At 41.0% G+C, this 15,794-nt stretch overlaps 1 protein-coding gene across 2 annotated transcripts in view; it reads left to right on the top strand.

Annotated features, from left to right (window-relative positions):
- MARK1 (microtubule affinity regulating kinase 1) overlaps positions 1 to 3,203 on the top strand; it is a 118,226-nt gene extending 115,023 nt beyond the window's left edge. For both annotated transcript variants that reach the window (XM_053908960.1, XM_053908959.1), the window contains one exon: positions 1,103 to 3,203. In XM_053908960.1, coding sequence (XP_053764935.1) covers positions 1,103 to 1,457 — 355 coding nt within the window. In that variant the 3' untranslated portion in view covers positions 1,458 to 3,203. The remainder of the gene's footprint in view (positions 1 to 1,102) is intronic.
- The last annotated feature ends 12,591 nt before the right edge of the window (positions 3,204 to 15,794 follow it).

Below are 15,794 nucleotides of genomic sequence, written 5' to 3'. Positions count from 1 at the left end.
AATTCACTAAGGTTGATTGATTTAACAAATATGTGTCAATCAGCCACCATGGGCCTGGCGCAGTCCCAGAGGCCCGAGCAGTATCAGTGAACAAAACAGGCAGGACTCCTTGCTGTCCTGGAATTTCAGTCTAGTGGTAGAGTCAGACAGTAAGTCATGAAGGTAATAAATGAATTAAATAGTATATTAGAATGTGGTAAGTGCTACAGAGGTGAAAATAGAACAAAGTTGGGGGTTGGCCATGCCATGGTAGGAGCTGAGGTGGTCAAGGTAGACTGCCTGGAGAAAGTGAGCAGAGATTTGAAAGCAGTAAGGAAGCCGTGCAGCCACTGAGGGAAAAGCATTCCTGGCAGAGGGAGCAGCCTGTGCACAAGCCTTAAGGCAAGAACATACCCCGTATGTTCAGGGACTAGTGTGGAGGCCAGTGTGTCTTGATAAGCGTGAGCAGGGAAGAAGATAATACAAGATGGCGGCGGGGGGGGGGGGGGCGGGGAGGTGGAGCGTGGGTCATGTGGAGCCTTGTAGACTACTTTTTAAGAATGTCTTTAGCAAAATGTTGAAACCCTCAGAGGGCCTGACGTCTACACTTCTACGTGTCGTGTGGGACCTGACGTCTTTACCGCATTGCAATACAACATTCTCTATCAGTGTCGTTAGGTATAAATAACCCCTCTGTGGCCATTACTAGCATGTTTGTCCCCAGTCTTTTTCCTACCCAAAAAAAGGTAGAAAAAAAGGATATTTACATTTTTAAAAATGTATTTATAAGCAGAATGCTAGTGGTTTCTGTGTAAATGTGCAGAAAATGGAGAATCTGCTTTTGCAACTTAGAGAAATATGGAAGGAACTGACAGAGTATCAAGTTCTTCACTTTCAGCTGTAAAGTTGTTTCCCACAAACAAAGTCAAAGCAGATGGCGTCCCGGGGTCTGGTTTTACGACGTCAGGATGACACAAACGTTCGTATCTACCTGAAGGTAGTCTGTAACTTGGGTGGTTTCGTTAGGCACTGAATCATGACCACTTAGACTTTATGTGTGCTTTGATTTCTTTGCTGAATGGCATTTCTGTTTCCATTCTCTCCCTTTGCCCTCTTCTTCTAGAAGCACGTCAGGGGAACCGAAAGAAAGAGACAAGGAAGAGGGTAAAGATTCTAAGCCACGTTCTCTGCGGTTCACGTGGAGTATGAAGACCACTAGTTCCATGGACCCCAATGACATGATGAGAGAGATCCGGAAAGTGTTAGATGCAAATAACTGTGATTATGAACAAAAAGAGAGGTTTTTGCTTTTCTGTGTCCACGGAGACGCGAGGCAGGACAGCCTCGTGCAGTGGGAGATGGAAGTCTGCAAGTTGCCACGCCTGTCCCTCAACGGGGTCCGCTTCAAGCGGATATCTGGGACATCGATTGCCTTCAAGAACATTGCATCTAAAATAGCAAACGAGCTTAAGCTGTAAAGAAACTCAAATTTACAGGATCAGGGAAGATAACGTTCACATATGAGGTACAGTTTTTGAATGTATTGGTAATGCCCAGCGTGATTGGCCTGTGAATCTCCCCATGTAGAATTTGCCCTTAACGCAATAAGGTTATACATAGTCATGAACTGTACAATTAAAGTCAGTATGAAGTATAATATCTGTAGCTGAAAAAGTAGGTTCACATGTACAGGTAAGTATATTGTGTATTTCTGTTCATTTTCTGTTCATAGAGTTGTATAATAAAACAGATGATTGCTGAAAAACTTGTATAGTTGTCTAGATTTCTGCACATAAATGTATGTTCGACGCTTTCAGTTGGAAGTGTTCTTCCCTGTTATTTACATTCTGGTGGGTTTTTTAAATTCTTACCTCCATCATGCAATTTTGAAAATTGTGTCCAGAACTAAAAGTGCACAGAAATAGTCTTTAAAATTGTAGCATGGACTTTTAAAAATTATTTTTAAATCATATTTAAATGTAAACCACAAGCTGATAGATAGATCAGCTTTACTATACACAGAATTATTCCTGCTTATCTTTGCTCTTACCCTTGTTCTCAGACAAGGTTTAGTTGAGAAAATACAAAATGTTTACAGTGTTGGCACTTAGAGTTTTTCAGATAAATTACACGAAAATAATAATAGCTTTGCCTTGAGCTAGCTAAGAAATACTGGGGAGAAAGTTAAACCTATATCCAATTCCTTTTAAACTTTAAAGTGTTTTCTGGCCCACTGCTAAATGTAGCAGCAGAATTAAAAAGAATCAGTACTTCATCTGGCTCTTGTAACGTAAACTGTCGCCGAATACCGCAACGTGATGGCAGAAATCTAAGAACATCGGGACTGTCTCATAGCACAAACTCATCTTCACAGTGTTGATCGATGCATCAGTTAAGAAATAATGCCGCCTCAGGAAATAACTGGCATTGGGAACATTTGCCTCTTCTCCTCCTTTCCTCTCCATCCACCCCGACCCAGTAGTATCTGTAAGTACTTAAGAGACTTTTGAGCAAATCATGCTATTTATAACAGTGTGTTATTGATTTACGCTTACGTGGCTGTTCAGTTTGTTCCCACGTAACCTGTTTGTTTTTCATATTTTGCCAGATTTCTTGTATTTATTCCACATCGTTATGCCTAGAACGTGCAGCTTTGTAATTGGGCGTTTGCCTAGTTTTCTTTCATGATCGGTGATACATGCGATGTAAAACCACTAGTAAAGGTACATTTTAATACTTGTTATTTTATACTGAATTAGCCTTGGAGGTTGACTGTGCAATGTTATTTAATGTTGTAATTACTGTAATATCGACATATGGGCCCCATCTGCGCACTCCTGAGAAACAGAAAGTGTATCCAAGCTTCATCGGTTTAGGAGAGAATAAAGGTGTGGTAAATACTGTAATTCTGCAGTAGAGCGCTCCACGTGTGGGAGACGAGACGTGCCGTCCCGTGGTGGCTTCCCGACTGGGGTGGACTTTACGTTCTGTACTGTACTGTGACGTAGCTTTCTTCTGTAACAGTTCTGTTCTAAAATGAAGTGTATTTTTGCCTTAGCAAAGGATGGTGTTTGGAAAAAAACAAAAAACAAAACTGTGTAGCCCCTTTTTAACCTAGTGTTCATTCAGAAAAATTGATGCAAATCTCCATTCACTCTCACTGGTGCACACTCAAGTTTTACTTGAACGGTTCTCCTAATAAAGCACTTGTCTTCTGCTCTTTACCAGCATGTGAATTACCTGTTTTCTAGCACAAACGTGTTCTGCATGGGGAGTGTATTCCTTGTGTCCTAAATTTAGTTGACAGGGGGTAAAGCTATGTAGGTTTTCAAAATGTCATTATGACAAGAAAAATTCACTCTTTTTATAGGAATTCCTATCATCAGAACACTTTTTTTAAAAAAAATAGCCATCATGCCTTTTCCAAGGTAGAAACTGATGGGTTGGATTGTTGTTTTGTTTTGTTTTTTACATTTTCTCACTCTGGTTAACTCTGGTGTGTTTGTGGCAAGGAATTTCACTATATTTTTTATGAACTGAAAATGAAATCTTGATATTCACTTTAGATTTTCCCATTTTATGTGACAACATAATTTTTTTTTAAGATTTAGAAGAATTTTACAATATGTTTCCATAAATAATACCAGTTATATTCACTGGCTGTGTGATGTCAGGGCTTCCTTGGTTTCTGTTTAAATATTATTGGATACAACATCCCTAATATTAAGTTAAGTTAATTATTTTGTAGAGAGTGGGGCACAGTGCTTAACTTGATAAGTGAATACTCGGCAAATAATAAGATGAAATATACTCTAGAGCCTTAACCCAGTAATATTGTTCAAGGAAAGAGTTCACTTAAAATCCGGGGGCACCTGAGTGGCTCAGTCGGTTAAGCATCCGATTCGGCTCAGGTCATGAGCTTGCGGTTTGAGTTCGAGCCCCGCGTCAGGCTCTGTGCTGACAGCTCGGAGCCTGGAGCCTGCTTCGGATTCTGTGTCTCCCTCGCTCTCTACCCCTCCCCTGCTTGTGCGCGCTTTCTCGCGCGCGCTCTCTCTCTCTCTCTCTCTCTCTCTCAAAAATAAATATTTAAAAAAAATTTTTTTAAATAAAATCTGAACACCCTTGGGGCACCTGGCTGGCGCAGTCCGTGGAGCAAATGACCTTTGATCTTGGTGTTTATAAGTTCAAGCCCCACATTGGGAACAGAGTTTACTTAAAAAAAAATTTAAAAACATGAAAGACCTTTTGTGAAGTGATCTTCACCAACAGTAACATTGCACAACATGGGCAACAAAAATAACAGTGATGAATGAGACACCGATTTACTGTAAATAAATGATTCCATCAGAATGTATCCATTGAGCACAATGACCTCTGCCTTCATTTTTAACTCTGTTGAGGTACCTACTGTGTCTTAAGACACGTAAAGGAATTGTAAAAGGTGGTTTCTACTTCGAGATTTGGGTCCATTTTGGAAAGACAAAATGTAAAACACAAAACCAAAAACCACACCCAAATAGGAACAATGAAAGGGCTCAAACAAGCACAGATGATAGATGCTATAGAAATTCAAAGAAAGGTGAGTTTTGCATACCTAGGAGAAAGGATTTTAAGGATGGATAAAATTTCAGGAAGAATGGAAAAGATCCTTTAGGAAGGAACAGGTCAGAAAAGGCTTCTCATTAGTAGCGGCTGTAAGACACATGTTAGAGACAAACCACTTAGAGGGGCACCTGGCTGGCTCAGTCCGTAGAGCATCGCACTCTTGATCTCAGGGTCATGAGTTCAAGCCCCACATTAGCGATAGAGTGGACTGGTGGGGTTTAGATTACACAAAGCACTGATCAACAGCCTCAGCTTGGACTTGACCTGTGGTTAGAAGGGAGCAATTAAGAGGCTTTTCAAGCCAAGGAAATATTAGTAAATTGTGTCTGAGCAATTCATTAGCAACTTTGCTGAGGGCCCGTGTACATCAGATTCTAGGTTCTGAGAAAACAGCAGTAAAAATAAAAGAAAATCTAGATCTGATAGAAACTTGTGGGCTGATTGAAGGCTAGAGCCAGGAAGATCTTTTCAGAGATTTTTTTTCAGGATCAAAAAGGGTGAATGGGGGTATATTTGAGAGTCCTTTCAAAGGATGTATCAACGAGATATCACGAGTAGGATGTGGACTATAAAAGGATGAGTGGGTGGCAGGGAGAGCTTCCTGGCTTGTGATTCAAGTTTCAGCTTACATATCAAGACTTCCACTTTCATCTAACATGGATAACAAGTACCATAGTTATCCTTTCACCTCAAACAAGGAAAAAATTAAGACAAAATCTATGAAACAACAGGTGCATGCGATGTTTTCATTTTGGCGAAATGTTCTCAGGACACTGGCTACCAGTCAGTGAAGGACAGTGATCCCTGAGAGAAAATGAAATGACCCCTGTGGTTGTTGCCCCAGCTACTTCCCTCGAGAGCGTTTCCAGGCTGTGGCACAGGGAAGGGGGAGCCCAAGTAGAACCTAGCGTTCACCCTCGTTAAGGAGCCAGAGCTGAGACACCAGGGAGGTCAAGGCAGCTAGAGTCTGGAAGGGAGCTTTACAAAAACCTCAAAGGTCTGCAGAGATCAAACATGGGAGGAAACGTGAGGCCAGTGGAAGAGCCACCTGGAAGGATTAGCAGAACCGGACCTTGTATAGAAGTCGTGCCCTTTCCGACCAGCCTTAGTGAAAAACCTCATGGTTCATAGGTCAGTGCCTATTCAGAAGTTTTGCCTCAGCTGTGGAAACTAACTGTTTTGGTCCTGTTTAACCAAACTTAAGCACTATTCAGAAGGATAACTATTTGAGTAACTCAACTGTGTCCCAGAACAAAGTTTAAGAATATTTTTTTAAGTTTATTTCTTTATTTTGAGAGAGCGTGAGCAGGGGAGGGCAGAGAGAGAAGGAAAGAGAGAATCCCAAGCTCTGACAGCACAGAGCCCAGTGCAGGGCTCGATCTCACAACCACGAGATCATGACCCGAGCCAAAGTAAGAGTCAGATGTGTACCCGACTGAGCCACCCAGACACCCAACAAAGTTTAAGAATATTAATAGGAGTACAAAATGTGCACTCACCAACATAGTATTGTTCACAGTATCTAGCATCCATTCAAAAGTTTTCCTGTATGCAAATATGCGGGGGGAAAAATCAGTGGACACCAGAAGTGGCAGAGGTGAGATCATTAGTAGACAGAGACATTGAAACAGAGTAACTATATTTTGCATGTTCAGAAAGCGGGAGAAAAGGTTAAATATGTTAAGTACAGACTGTACTGGTTGGAACTAGATGTTCACCCACTAGACATTGTAGAAGAAAAGATGGTGAACTTGAAGACGTAGAAACTATCCAAACTTGGGAATGCAGGCTGGCGCAGCCACTCTGGAAAACAGTATGGAGGTTCCTCAAAAAATCAAAAACAGAACTACCCTACGACCCAGCAATTGCACTACTAGGCACTTATCCACAGGATACAGGGGTGCTGTTTCGAAGGGACACATGCACCCCAATGTTTATAGCAGCACTATCAACAATAGCCAAAGTATGGAAGGAGCCCAAAAGTCCATTGATAAATGAACGGATAAAGATGTGGTATATACATATACGATGGAGTATTACTCGGCAATCAAAAAGAATGAAATCTTGCCGTTTGCAACTATGTGGATGGAACTGGAGGGTATTAAGCTAAGTGAAATTACAGAAAGACAAATATCATATGACTTCACTCATATGTGGACTTTAAGAGACAAAACAGATGAACACAAAGGAAGGGGAACAAAAATAAAAACAGGGAGGGGGACAAAGCATAAGAGACTCATAAGTATGGAGAACAAACAGGGTTACTGGAGGGGTGTAGGAAGGGGGGATGGGCTAAATGGGTAAGGGACATTAAGGAATCTACTCCTGAAATCATTGTGGCACTATATGCTAACTCATTTGGATGTAAATTAAAAAAATAAAATTAAAAAAAAAAAAGCAAGTCTCCAAGGCCAGCCCACATTCATGGGAGTGGCCTACCTTAAACACACATACACACACACACACACACACACACACACACACAGAAAGAAAAGAAACTATCCAAACTGAAACAAAACAAAACAAAAAAGGCTGAGAAAAGATGGGCAATGCATCAAATGAGCTGAAGGACAATGTCAAGCAGTCCAATGTTTGTGCACGAGCGCCCGAGGAAGTTGAGGCAAGGGGACGCAGTTGAAGTTACGATAGCTAGAATGTTCCTAAATTTGCTAGAAACCATGAACTAATGGGCCCAAAATGTGTAACAAATTCCAGGGTCAAGAAACATGAAGGAAGTGATACCAAGGCATATTAAATTTAATTGCTTTAAAATCAATAAAAAAATAAAATCGGTGATGAAACAACTTAAAATCAGCCACAGAGAAAACACATATTACAGAAAGAAGAACAAAGAGATGAACAGACTTCCTGTCAAAAACAATATAAGATGGAAAAAAAAAAAAAAAACCAGCACTGGAGGGGCACCTGAGTGGCTCAGTCAGTTAAGCGTCTGACTTCGGCTCTGGCCATGACCTCACCGTTCATGAGTTTGAGCCCTGCATCGGACTCTGCTGACGGCTCAGAGCCTGGAGCCTGCTTTGGATTCTGTGTCTCCCCCTCTCTCTGCCCCTCCCCCACTCGTTTTCTCTCTCTCTCTCTCTCTCTCTCTCTCTCTCTCTCAAAAATAGATTTAAAAAAATTTTTGGAAAAAAAGTACTAGAAAAAATAAAACTCAAACTAGAATTCTATACTCAGATATGATATTTTTCAAAAACAAAGGTGAAATAAAGATTTTCAGACATAACAAAAGCTAAAAGAATCTATCACCAACAGACTTGATACTCTAAAAAATGTTAAAAGGAAGTCCTTCAGGCAGATGGAAAAGTATGCCAGATGGGAATCTGCATCTACACAAAGGAATAAAGGGAGCCAAATTAACAACTATGTTTAATGCAAAAATAGTAACAATGTTCTTATAGGATTTATAACATGTAGAAATAAAACTTGTGAAAATGTAGCACAAAGATCTGAAGATTTTTGCAAGGTTCTTATATCTTATGCATAGTGGCATAATGCATAGATGTTAATAAGTTAAAAATGTATACTATAAATATTAAAGAAACCACTGAAAAGACACAGTAGACTTATAGTTAATGAAAAACAAAGGAGATAAACTAGAATTAAAAAAAAAAAAGGCAGAAAAAGAAACAAATGAACAAAAGAACAGGTGGGGAAATAGAAAACAAACAGCAAATGGAAGGTTTAAACCCGACCATGTCAATAATTACATTAAATATCAATGGCCAAAAGCCCCAACTAAAAGGCTGCAATTGTCAAACTTTATTAAAATATTAAAAATCTACATGCTACCTGAAAAAAAAACCCCACTTTAAATATAAAGACACATGGGGCAACTGGGTGGCTCAGTCGGTTAAGCGTCCAGGTCATGATCAGCTCAGGTCATGATCTCACAGTTGGTGAGTTCAAGCCCCACATCGGGCTCTGTGCCGACAGCTCAGAGCCTGGAGCCTGCTTCGAATTCTGTGTCTCCCTCTCTCTCTGCCCCTCCCCTGCTCATTGTACAATAACATCAGTACATTAACAAGAGATGCCAGCTCAGGTGACAGACTCTGAATGGAGATGTCCTGTAGACAGGAGATAATGAACTGTAACCTGGGTAAGAAGCTGGTCAAGGCTTATCTGGACGTTACCAGCGGAGATCAGTAAATGAAATAAAGCATATGTAATCATAGTACAATGATGTACTGTGCTCGGGGGAGTAGTAAGTAAATCTGTAGATGTTTTCAAATGTGAAAATCATAAATCCTGTGTCTGTAGGTTTGGGAACATGAAAAATGAATTCTCTTTCTTGTGTAGATAAGTTAATATTTTTCTTTCTCTAAATTTATATTCTGAATTGTTGTCCTTTTTTTAGGCTTGTGTATTTTGAGAGACAGAGAGCGCAAACAGGGGAGGGGCAGAGAGAGGGAGACAGAATCCCAAGCAAGCTCTGCACTGTCAGCAGAACTGTGACATCATGACCTGAGCCCAAATCAATAGTCAAGCTTAACCGACTGAGCCACCCAGGGGCCTCTCTAGATAAGTCATATTTTAACTTAGATGGTGCCATGGAAATAGTAAAGCAAGTAAAACAGTAGAAAAACCCACCTGTTTAATGTCTGTGAGAAATCAAATGTTCCTAAAACATTTTGTACACTGTCCAACTTATGTCTTTTTACATATAAACAAAGCCACGCTCGTTATGGATTCTCAAAATGCTGATATTGTCAAAATGGGACCTGTGTTATGTTGAGCTGATTATTTTTTGCTTATGCCATCAATAAGTTATTCTCTCGATAAAGAAGATGTGGTATATATATACAATGGAGTATTACTCGGCAATCAAAAAGAATGAAATCTTGCCATTTGCAACTACGTGGATGGAACTGGAGGGTATTATGCTAAGCGAAATTAGAGAAAGACAAATATCATATGACTTCACTCATATGAGGACTTTAAGACACAGAACAGATGAACATAAGGGAAGGGAAGCAAAAACAATATAAAAACAGGGAGGGGGACAAAACAGAAGAGATCTTAAATATGGAGAAAAAACACAGGGTTGCCAGGGTTGCTGGAGGGGTTGTGGGGGGGGGGGATGGGCTAAATGGGCAAGGGGCATTAAGGAATCTACTCCTGACATCGTTGTTGCACCCTGTGCTAACTAATTTGGATGTAAATTAAAAAAATAAAATTTTAAATAAATAAATAAATAAATAAATAAATAAATCTCTGTGAGGTATTCTGAAGTTTGGTATCATCGTACCCACTTGGGATAAACTTTTCAGCCCCAGTTGTAATTTGTACAACTATTGCGAGCCATGCCTAGAGTAATTGGTAATCAACCCAGTCCAAGAGTCAAAATACCGATGGATCGAAAGGGCTCTCATGACGCTGAATCTCCTATAGGCTGGCTGCTTCCACAGCACCGGGGACGAGGCCAGGCTGCCCTAAATATTCACAGGCCCGGACACGAGAGCACAAAGAGAATGATTGTTCCAGAGCACACCCCTCTTCCCTCCCCCCTCCTCCCCCCCAGCTCCATCCTGTATCGGGAGGAGCTTGAAGCACAAGTGTGTGGACAGTTTATGAATCTCCGTGTATTTCAGTTAACCGGTCGTGAGTCTGTTACGTCTATTATCGAGCTCACTCCCCCATGTTTTGATTTTGCCAAATGTTTAGCTTAATTCAGATACACTTTCCATGATACTCATTAATAATGATATTTAAAAGGGAAGGAGGAGGAGGGAAAGGTTATCTACTATAATGTTTTTCTCAGTGAACCCATGCTTATTGTTCATAATTATCTTTTGGTTTCCTTCCTAAGTCACTCTCAAAATTTTCTAGAAATCCGTGTTTACCTGTTCTGTCTCTTGGTGCCTTTTCTGTTTGGCTCAGTTTTGCAAAGGACACTTACAGTAATTCAGAAATTTCATCCTTGGAGCTGTTCCTGTGCCCTTGACTTATTTTTCTATCCAGGAGTCATAACATAATTCAGAAGAGTAATAAGGGTCACCTGGGTGGCTCAATCAGTTAAGCGACCAACTCTTGATTTTGGCTCAGGTCATGGGATCGAGCCCCATGTCAGGCTGTGTGCCAAGTGTGGGGCCTGCTTGAGATTCTCTCTCCTCTCCCTCTGCCCCTCTCCCCCACTTCTGTGCTCTCTCTCTCCACAATAAAATAAAATGGCTCAGTTGGTTAGGCATCCAACTTCAGCTCAGGTCATGATCTCACAGTTTATGGGTTTGAGCACCATGTCGGGCTCTGTGCTGACAGCTCGGAACCTGGAGCCTGCTTTGGATCCTGTGTCTCCTTCTCTCTCTGACCCTCCCTCACTTGTACCCTGTCTCTCTCCATCTCTCAAAAATAAATAAATGTTACAAAGTAAACTAAATAAATAAATTTTTTAAAATAATTTTTAAAATAATCTTATACCTCTCCTGTTTAAAGAAATAACAAAACGTTTTCTTCCTTTTCTTACAAAAGTGACCTGTTCAATGAAAATTTAGAAAATAAAGCTGGTTCTGGTTCAAGATAGTAAGGGAGAAGGATGCTGAACCTGCCTGCTCCTGTCAACACACTGAATCTACATGTACATACCAAACAATTCCCTCTGAAAGAAAACCAGAAACCAGCCAGGCAACTCCTATGCATTGGGCAAAAAACCCCTCACATCATGATGGGTAGGAGATACTGAGGCACAACGATGCCGTAATGCCACCCCCTGCTCTGCAGCCCACAGTCAGGGGGAAACTCTTCCTACAGCTTCTCCCTAAGAGGCAAAGAGTTTGAAAACCACATCTGACAACCCAGATGCTTTTAAGAGCTGAAACCATAAAACTCCTAGAAGAAAACAAACTGTAAGCTCCTTGATATCGCTCTTGGTGATGACACTTTGGATTTGACACCAAAAGCAAAGACAACAAAAGCAAAAATAGACAAGCGGGGCCGCATCAAACTAAAAAGCTTCTGCACAGCACAGGAAATCCGTCAACAAAATGAAACAAAATCCAACAGAATTGGAGAAAACCTTTGGAAATCATCTCTAATAGGGGGCTAATATCCAAAATATATAAAGAACTTATACAACTCAGTGGCAAAAAAAAAAAAAAAAAGAAAGAAAGAAAGAAAAAAATCCAATTAAAAAAATGGGCAAAAGATCTGAATAGGCATTTTTCCAAAGAAGGCATACGAATGGGCAACAGGTACATGAAAATCAGTGTTTAACATCACTAATCATCAGAGAAATGCAAATCTGCAATGAGATGTCAGCTCACACCTGTTTGGAATGGCTGTTATCAAAGCCAACAAATGCCAAGGAAGTGGAGAAAGAGGAACCCTTGTGCACTGATGGTGGGAATGTAAATGGTGCAGCCACTATGGGAAACAGTACGGAGGTTCCTCAAACAATACAAACTAGCACTACCATAGGATCCAGCAATTGCATTTCTGGGTATTTATCCAAAGGAAAAAGAAAAGCACTAAGTCGAAAAGATATCTGCACCCCCATGTTCATTGTGGCTTTAGTCACAATAGCCAAGACATGGAAACAACCAAAGTGTCCATCGGTGGATTAACGGATAAAGAAAATGTGGCATATATACTGTGAAATAAGTCAGAAAACATAAATGCCATATGATCTCACATGTGGAATCTAAAAAAGAAGAAAATTGAAAAACAGAGCTCATAGGTACAGAGAAGACATTGGTGGTTACCAGATGCGGGGGTGGGCAAAATGGGTGAAGAGAGTCCTAGGCACAAACTTCCAGTTATAAAATACATAAGTCAGGGGGGCCTGGGTGGCTCAGTCGGTTGAGCGTCCGATTTCGGCTCAGGTCATGATCTCACGGCTCGTGAGTTCGAGCCCCACGTCGGGCTCTGTGCTGACAGCTCGGAGCCTAGAGCCTGCTTCTGCTTCTGTGTCTCCTAATCTCTCTCTGCCCTAAACCACTCACAGTCTGTCTCTGTCAAAAATAAATAAACATTAAAAAAATTTTTTTTAAATAAAATAAAATACATAAGTCATAGGGATATAATGTACAGCCTGGTGACTATCATTAACATACTGTCTTATGTATCTGAAAGTTCCTAAGGGAGCAGATCTTAAAGTTCTCATCACGAGAAAAAAAGGGTAACTCTGTGTGGTGATGGATTCTAACTAGACTTAGGATGGTGATCATCTCACAATATACATAAATAGCGAATCATGATGTACATCTGAAAGTAACACTATGTGTCAATTATATCTCCATTTTTTTAAAAAGATACTATGGATAAGCCAAAAGAAAAAAATTAAATGCCTCACCATCCATAAAGTACTGCTAATAATTTGCTGTATATCCTCCAGACTATTTCTATGGGAAGTTCTACATATAATTACAGTGAGCTTGAGGATTGGGGCAAGATCAAGGCAAAGGCATGACCGCCAGATGGCGATAGCACACAGTCAGCTTTACTTGGACTGTGTTTTGACCTGCAGCGTGGGAAGGGAAGTCCCTTGCAGCAGGAGACTTTCCAGTGACAGCATCCTGGGGCCTCCACCCAGAAGGAGAAAAGGACAAGAAAGTCCCAGAGGAGAGAGGAATTGGTGGGGGGAGGGGTTCCTGCCTAGGTGATACCTCTCAGCAGCACGATGGGGGAATCTCTGAGTCAGAGAGTTTGGAAGGGCAGAGGCAGCTTGGGGTCTTCAGTAGCATAGCATTACTTACATGTGAAACCTAAAAAAAAAAAAAAAGGCAAACTCAAAGAAACAGAGATTATACATATATTAAATCATCATGTTGTGCGCTCTAAATATGTTATAATTGGGTTTGTGAATTATATCTTAATATAGCTGGCCAGGTGGAAAAAAGATGAAAAATAGGATTACCATGTGGTCCTGCGGTTCCATTCCTAGGTGTACACTCAGAAGAAAGACAGCAGATGCTTGCACACCCATGATCATAGCCGCCAACATTCTTCAGAATAGCCCAAAGGCGGACGTGTTCGTCGGCAGGTGAATGGATAAACAGAATTTGGTATGTCCATACATTGGAATGGTAGCCTTAAAGAGGAAGAAACATAGATGACGCTTGAAGGACATTATGTGAACTGAAACAAGCCGGTCACAAAAAGAAAAAGAATGGAATCACTGGATGATTCCATTTAATGACGTAGCTAGTCAACTGTGTAGAGACAGAAGAACGTAGAATGGGTGGCTGCCAGGGACTGGGGGAGAGGGAAATTGAGAGTCAGACGTTTAAATCAGTACAGAGTTTCAGTTTTGTAAGATGAAAAGAGTTGTGGAGATAGGTCGCACACAATGTGAATAGACCTATTCTTAAATCACTGTTGTTTTCTCCCATCAGAATGTATAATTCAATGCCTGCGCCTTCATTTAGTGGACCTCTTTCGATGCTCTTCTTTCAAGACAGGTGACCCCAAATTTGTATACTTTTCGGTAGCATCTTAATCTCCCTTTGTTCTCCCTTGAGAGTGGAATGGTTTGGGGGAAAAATATACCTGATACTAGAAAACAAGACGCTGGTAATTCTTCCCTGATGGCGTCTCTGCTTTGCTGACATCAAAATGGCGTCCGTTCTCTCTCTAAAAAAAACAGTCCTCTTTGGCACTTTTCCTGCAGCTTTCTCGCGGTCCTCCTCACCAGCAAGGGAAAAATGCATTCTTACTATTATTATTATTGGAGAATTAAATGGCCTCAAGATAGGCAGACAGCCTACTTTCCTGAGCCGTTTCCTTTACAAACAGTCCCTTTAGGCTGGAAGGGGTGACCTAACCCCAGCACTTTTTGTCTTCAGCTGTTAAGTACAACATGGGATCTAAAATTTGAGCAGTGATGTTTTCTTTAACCCGCTTCATTTAAAAGTATGATCCTGGGGGTACCTGGGTGGCTCAGTCAGTTAAGCGTCCAACGGTTGGTTTCAGCCCAGGTCATGATCTCCCAGTTCGTGAGTTCGAGCCCCACATCGGGCTTCGCACTGGCAGTGAGGAGCCTGCTTGGGATTCTCTCTCTCCTTCTCTCTCGGCCCCTCCTCTGCTCCTGCTCGCTGTCTCTCTCAAAATAAATAAACTATTAAAAAAAATTAAAAATAAATAAATGAAAGTATGATCCCGTTTGTTAAAGGGATTTTCCTTAGCTGTGGAAAGACATGAATCCATGAAATGAAGCCACGTAGAATTTGTAGGCTACGTCGGGCACTTTGTAAGCCCCTAATAAATGTGAGCTATCTAAAACAGGGCAAAGGTTTAAAAATAAATAAATAAATAAATAAATAAATAAATAAATAAATAAATAAATGTTTGCTATTATTGTTTTTCTTATTTGTTGCCAACATTTCTCACTTACTGCCTTTTGTCTTTTTGTTTGTTTGTTTAAGGGTTTTTTTTAATTTATTCATTTCGAGAGAGAGAGAGACAGCACGAGCAGGGGAGGGGCAGAGAGAGAAAGGGGGAGAGCAAGAGAGCATCCCAAGCAGTTTCCGAACTGTCAACACAGAGCCGGACATGGGACTCAATCCCCTGAACCGCAAGATCATGACCTGAGCCGAAACCGAGAGTCGGATGCCTGACTGAGTCACCCAGGTGCCCCTGTCTTTTATTTTTCTTAATGGTGGCTTCTGAATTATTGGTCTTTCCTATATCAGTTCTTTCATTACTCATAACCACCCTTCGATCCCGAGACTTAATAAGTATTTATTCTCTTGCAGTTAAGAAAAAAAAAAAAGGAGAAATGAATCCAGACTGAAGGACTGGTTTGGATACTTAAATTCGTGTCCACTTTGCGTTCTCAAAATATCAGGGACAGATGTGTCCTGACAAATCATTTCTTTTACGCCCCCATTCTCTGACGAGGAAGTTGGCTTCAGAGGTGTCATAAGTGATTCGGTTCAAAGTCTGACCCCGCAAGTTTTCACACTTGGGCTTCTGGAATCCCAGCTTGCTGTGCCGCTAATGTTGCCAACATTTTCATCAACAGCAACCCCTTCTGCATGTTTCCTTGTGGACCTAATTTTAGAAAAGTGTGGTCCGTCAAGCTGCATTTAGGTCGTGACACATTTATCAATCAAAGGCTCTGCTCCGTGTGTGAGCTGATCCCGCTTGCCGTGCTGAATGGATAGAATCCCAGCCCAAAGCCCCCAAATGCCACGCCATTTCTTTTAAAATGGTTGACAACTTGAAACTGTTGTTAGTTCCAGTTATTACCAGAGGGA

Source organism: Panthera pardus, unplaced genomic scaffold (genome assembly GCF_024362965.1).
Source record: "Panthera pardus isolate Hobbes unplaced genomic scaffold, ASM2436296v1 HiC_scaffold_21, whole genome shotgun sequence".
Taxonomy (NCBI): Eukaryota; Metazoa; Chordata; class Mammalia; order Carnivora; family Felidae; genus Panthera; species Panthera pardus.
Note: the sequence above shows the minus strand (reverse complement) of the source record. Positions and strands in the feature narration are given on the sequence as shown.